Genomic DNA, 6,445 nt, shown 5'->3' on the forward strand with positions numbered 1-6,445 from the left:
GGCATAGGAGGAGAGGATGATGATGATGGGACTATTTGGAGATTAAGTAGTTATAATTATTGGTGTTCTCATTCATAACTTATGATAAAAAAATATGGCCATTGTTATAAAAGTTAATTTTATTATTATTATTATTATTATTATTATTATTATTATTATTATTTTTATTATTATTATTATTATTATTATTACTTGTTGAAACTCTTACAAGGATAAACAAACTGATAATCCCTGACACCTATGAACATAAGAATCTCTCTCTCTCTCTCTCTCTCTCTCTCTCTCTCTCTCTCTCTCTGTGACGTTACAAACCTAATAATTTACAGTCATATCAACAGGCTTCTCGACATCCATAAAAGTAAAAAAAATTATAGCAAAAAAAAAAAAGATGATAATTGTTGAAGTGTTTCTGTTAGTCATTGTCATTATTAATCTTAGATGATGATTTAGGATAGTTTAATCTCGAAGGAATTTGAATACTTTGCCAGACAATATATATATATATATATATATATACATATACATATATATATATATATATATATACATATACATATACATATTTATATATATATATATATATATATATACATATATATATATGTGTGTGTGTGTGTGTTGAAGTGTTCTGCTAGTCATTGTCATTATTAATCTTAGATGATGATTTAGGATAGTTTAATCTCGAAGGAATTTGAATACTTTGCCAGACATATATATATATATATATATATATACATATACATATACATATTTATATTATATATTATATATATATGTGTGTGTGTGTGTGTGTGTGTGTGCATGTGCGTGTGTGTATATATAAAAATGTACAACTTTAGAATTTTAGTACCCAAGAATTTTAGGCATGTTATGTTTTCCTCGTATTATTATTATTATTATTATTATTATTATTATTATTATTATTATTATTATTATTATTATTAATCACCAGAACTAAAGTGACAAACAAGTTCTATGCTATTAATAAGGATAAATTTAAATTAAAGCAGAGAGAGAGAGAGAGAGAGAGAGAGAGAGAGAGAGAGAGAGAGGGGGGGGGGGGAGAGGGAAGTAATTTAGCAAAAAGAAACATTAACTATTCTCGTTTTCCGAACACCAACGCAAGAAATGACCCGAGAGGGAATATTCAACCTTCCAGGAATATAAGAGAAAATCTTACTCCTGTGAGATTGCTAACTACACTTTGGTGTAATTAGTTGTATAACTACATACTGTATTTATGCGTAACAATGTATTTATTATAATTGTACCTTTTACTCAAACTGTTGAGTACTGTATTTATTACTATTATTACTGTTTACCTATTACTGAAATCTACAATGTATATTTAGTTTCTGTTAAGCTGCCATACAGTTAAGTTTACATAATATATGAAATAACGAAATCTGTGTTCTCTCTTGCCCTGCCATGAAACAGAAATACAACATGGCGCAGTGAGTTTGTTTATGCTGTCTACTGTCGTTCAAGAAGTACAGTGTTAAATCTTTAGTACCCGTACACGATGGAGAAGCAAATCGAGCAACTGGCAGCACTTGTGGCAAAGCAAGCAGAGATGGCTCATCATGCCCAAGAAGCAGCTACGAAAAGGGAAGAACGTTTAACCGCAATTCTAGAGGGTTTTGCTGATACTTCGGGACATCATAGGAATCAGTCTCAGGCAAGGGCAGTTCCTGCACCACACTTGTCGACTTCTGTATCTCTTAAAGAGTTTGGTTCGTGGCGTCATAAGTATGAGGGACATGCAGTGTTGACAAGAATGTCATCTCTCTCTCTTGCCGAGCAGCGATCAGCATTGATTTCCGTGTTAGACGATGATTGGACTCGCACTCTGAGATATGGTCTCTCACTGGGTGATGGAGCAGACTTGAAGACTATATTGGATGCCATGGAGTTGCAATTGCGCAACCTAATGAATGTCATCGTGGACCGACGCGACTTTCATACAAGAGTCCAGGAGTTGCACGAGACCTTCGATGATTTTTTGTGCGGCATTAAAGAGATTGCTTCTTTCTGTGATTTTTGTGAAACCTGTATGGACAGCAGACTACGAGACAGGATCGTCGTTGGAACAAGAGATGAAGAGACTTTGAAACGTATGTTAGAAGAAAAGAAGCTCACTTTGCATATGGCTATTGATATTTGCAGACCATCGGAAAATGCAAATGCCAGTCGTGCTGTTATTCGGGGCAATGAAAAGTATAATGTTTCAAGAGTGTCCTAATACAAATTCAAACGAGCTGTAATGGGGCTTGTATCATCTGGCGATGAGTACAATCGTCGAGGAGATCAAGCTTTGGGAGATATTCCACGTACTGTCAAAATTGTTGATGATATTTTGGTGTATGATTCTAGTTACCATTACCACTTAGCCCATGTGATCACACTTGTGCAAAAATGTGACAAATTTGGAGTGACCTTAAATCCAGACAAAATTTTCTTTGCTCAATCTAATTTTGAATTTTGTGGTTACAGTATAAATCATGAAGGTTATAGTGTGGATTCTCGGAAGGTGAGAGCCATAGCTGAATTTCTAAAGCCAGAAAATATCACTGATCTCAGGTCATTCATGGGTTTAACCAATCAGCTTGGGAGCTTTTCTTCTGCGATTGCAGCTGCTGCACAGCCACTCAGGGACCTGCTTAAACCTCGGAATGAGTGGTGCTGGACCCCTCAGCATGACGTGGCCTTCAAGAAAACTAAAGAAGCACTCATAGCTCCTCCTGTTTTGGCTCATTTTGATGCATCTTTACCTACTATTCTTCAAACTGACGCATCCAAGTTGCATGGTATGGGGTTTGTTTTGCTGCAACAGCATGGAGAGGCTTGGAAGCTCATCCAGTGTGGATCCAGGTTTTTAACGGATGCGGAAACTAGGTATGCCGTAATTGAGATTGAGATGGCTGCTGTACTTTAGGCAGTGAGGAAATGCAGTGTTTACTTGGCTGGTTTGCCTTCTTTTGACCTGGTAGTAAACCATCGACCACTTGTTCCTATTCTCAATTCAAAACTTCTTGGAGAAATAGAAAATCCTCGACTGCAGCGTATGAGAATGAAACTCTGCAGATTTACTTTTGCTGCACGGTGGCAAAATGGGAAATGTCACAGCATGCCAGATGCACTCTCTCTTTCACCAGTTCAGAGCCCTGTTGAGGACAATGATGTGCTGGATGATGCAGATCCATTGCATGCTGCTGTTGTATTGTCTTTATTAGCTACTTGTGAGGAGGGCATAAGGTTAGCACCTCTACGGGACCAGACGCTGGATAAGATTTGTGATGCTTCTGCACATGATGGTGAATATCTGTCATTAAGAGATGTAATAATGAAAGGATTTCCAGATCATAAGCATAGCTTACCAGAAGAGTTGCGAGCATACTGGGGAATTCGGGACATGCTGGCCGTGGATGATGGTTTGATAGTTTATGGACCTAGACTTATCATACCTCGCAGCCTGCGTAGCGAGACTTTGCGGTGTCTACATGATGCTCACCAAGGAGTAGACCGCACCAAGCGTCGAGCACGCCAGACTATATACTGGCCAGGGATTGACAGGGACATTGAGAACATAGTTCTTGCTGCCGAAAGCTGCTACCAAGTCAGCGGAATGAGCCTTTGATGCAGGAAGACTTGCCAAGCAGAGTATTTGAGTCCGTGTCTGCTGATTATTTTCATATCTCTGGCAAGACATTTCTTGTGTACGTTGATCGCCTGTCAGGTTGGCCGTATGTATCTTCGTGCAATGGATCAGCTTCTGCAGCTCAACTAATTAGTTTGTTGAGGCCAATTTTTTCAGACACTGGTGTGCCTGTAGTACTGAAAACGGATGGAGGACCGCAGTTCGCTTCATCAACATTGCGGCATTTCCTTGCTCGATGGGGGGTGGAACACCGCGTAACATCGCCCTATAATCCAAAAGCAAATGGTCATGCCGAAGCTACCGTGAAGATTATCAAGAAGTTGATTTTGACGACCACAGCAAATGGCAAGCTGGATGAGGATGAGTTCGCAAGAGGGCTTCTTGAGCTCAGGAATACTCCACGGCCGGACGGTAGATCTCCAGCGCAAATCTTGTTTGGACATCCTTTGCGTTCCAGGATTCCGGCTCATCATCGTTCATTTGCAAAGGAATGGCAACGTACAGCTGACGAATGTGACATACAGGCTAAGTACCTTCGGCAGCAGGCAAAGGAACGGTATGATGCCACTGCTAGACCACTCTGTAAGCTGAACCTTGGTATGTACGTGGATCTACAAGACCCCAAGACAAAGCGATGGGATAAACCAGGAGTTGCGGTCGGAATTGGCACGAGGAGGGATTACCTCGTGAAGACTGGGAGTGGGCGCATCTATTGGAGAAATAGGAGGTTCCTCCGACCTCATCACCCTTTCTTGCCAGGAGACATTATTTCTCCACCTATCTCGGTGTTGGGTGGCGAAGCTTCAGGATATGGAGATCGTAGATCACCTGCAACATCACCTAAGCCTGATACTCGGTTATCAGTTGCCTTACCCGTACGACGTAGTGGACGTCAGACACGGGCACCAGAGCGTTTAGAAATAAGATGGGACTCGAAATCATATACTAAATAAGGACCTTAAGATGCTAGGTATCCTTGTATTGCACCTGCCATCTTAGTGGGAGATGTGAGATTGCTAACTACACTTTGGTGCAATTAGTTGTATAACTACATACTGTATCTATGCGTAACAATATATTTAATATAATTGTACCTTTTACTCAAACTGTTGAGTACTGTAATTATTACTGTTATTACTGTTTACCTATTACTGAAATCTACAATGTATATTTAGTTTCTGTTAAGCTGCCATACAGTTAAGTTTACATAATATATGAAATAACGAAATCTGTGTTCTCTCTTGCCCTGCCATGAAACAGAAATACAACAACTCCGGATGCCATTTAGGAGACTGACTCTATCTTCTAATTATTGGAATTATTTGTTTAATGAATAATGCAAATTTTCACATTTTGCGATAATTATTAACATGAAGGATTGAATAACATCAACTGTCAGGGACTTGCAAAGTTTTGTAAAATACTCATTGTGGAATTCACCGAGACATTTGTGGATATTTATGTCACAGAGAAATATTCTGGGTTTAAAGGTTTCTGCTATTCTAATTTTTTTTTTAAACTTTTACTTGTATCTAAAATGAATCTTCTAATTACATGCTGATATAAATCTCTTTTCTATGGTGAATATAATGTACATAATTTTGAATATTGCATGAAACCTAATTTTCCAAAATATAGAAAATATAATATTCTTTTTCTTTATTTTTGTGGAATATATTGTTTGGTGTTTCTCCTATTCTATAAAGAGTTGCTTTCAATAGTTTAGTAACAATTTAAATGTGGTGTATTATTTCTTCAATCAACATAAGGAATATACAAAGAAGAAGGAAATATAAAATATCAATATTAAAAAAAGATCAAAAGTATATATTGGCTTCAAAAGAAATCCTTCCAAGAGATTTTAAAAAGCAAATCAATTTATGCAACTCAAAGCTGTCTCCAGCGACGCCTGGCATCTTTAAAGCACAACTCTCACAATGTTGAATAATAACCCAGTGAGGAAAGGAAATTAGGAAATAAATAAATGAAGAGAACAAATTAACAATAAATCATTCTAAAATAAGTAACAACGTCAAAACAGACATGTCATATATAAACTATTAACAATATAGAAAACAAATTACTTGTGATGAAGATAGGAACTCACTACAAAGAGATCTAAACAAAATATATGAATGGGCGGAGATAAATAGGATGGTATTTAACTCCGATAAATTTGAATCAATAAATTATGGAAACAGAGAAGGAATGGTATATGCATACAAGGGACCTAATAATGAGACAATCACAAACAAGGAAGCAATTAAAGACCTTGGTGTAATGTTAAATAGGAAAATGATATGCAACGACCAAATAGCAACACTGTTGGCGAAATGTAAAGCAAAAATGGGAAGGTTATTCAGACACTTTAAAACAAGGAAAGCTGAACACATGATTATGCTTTACAAAACTTATGTACGTAGTACACTCGAGTACTGCAATGTGATATGGTACCCACACTACCAAAAGGATATTGTGCAAATGGAGAGTGTACAAAGGTCCTATACTGCTAGAATAGAAGAAGTTAAGGACCTTGACTACTGGGAAAGACTGAAATTTTTAAAACTATACAGTCTAGAAAGGAGAAGCGAACGCTACATGATAATACAAGCATGGAAGCAAATAGAAGGAATTACTGAAAACATCATGGAGCCAAAAATACTAGAAAGAGCAAGCCGAGGTAGATTAATAGTGCCAAAAAATATACAAGGTAAACTAAGAAAGGCGCACAGGACATTAATCCACTACACACTAGCATCAATAATGCATTGACAATTTAATGTGCTG

General features: G+C 37.4%; 1 protein-coding gene across 1 annotated transcript; it reads left to right on the plus strand.

Annotated features, from left to right (window-relative positions):
* Positions 1 to 3,636: 3,636 nt before the first annotated feature.
* Positions 3,637 to 4,611, plus strand: LOC137626921 (uncharacterized). The gene has a single exon (XM_068357907.1). The coding sequence runs from the start codon at positions 3,637 to 3,639 to the stop codon at positions 4,609 to 4,611; it is 975 nt and encodes a 324-aa protein (XP_068214008.1).
* Positions 4,612 to 6,445: the final 1,834 nt, after the last annotated feature.

The sequence above is a fragment of the Palaemon carinicauda genome, chromosome 34, assembly GCF_036898095.1.
Source record: "Palaemon carinicauda isolate YSFRI2023 chromosome 34, ASM3689809v2, whole genome shotgun sequence".
NCBI classification, from domain to species: Eukaryota; Metazoa; Arthropoda; class Malacostraca; order Decapoda; family Palaemonidae; genus Palaemon; species Palaemon carinicauda.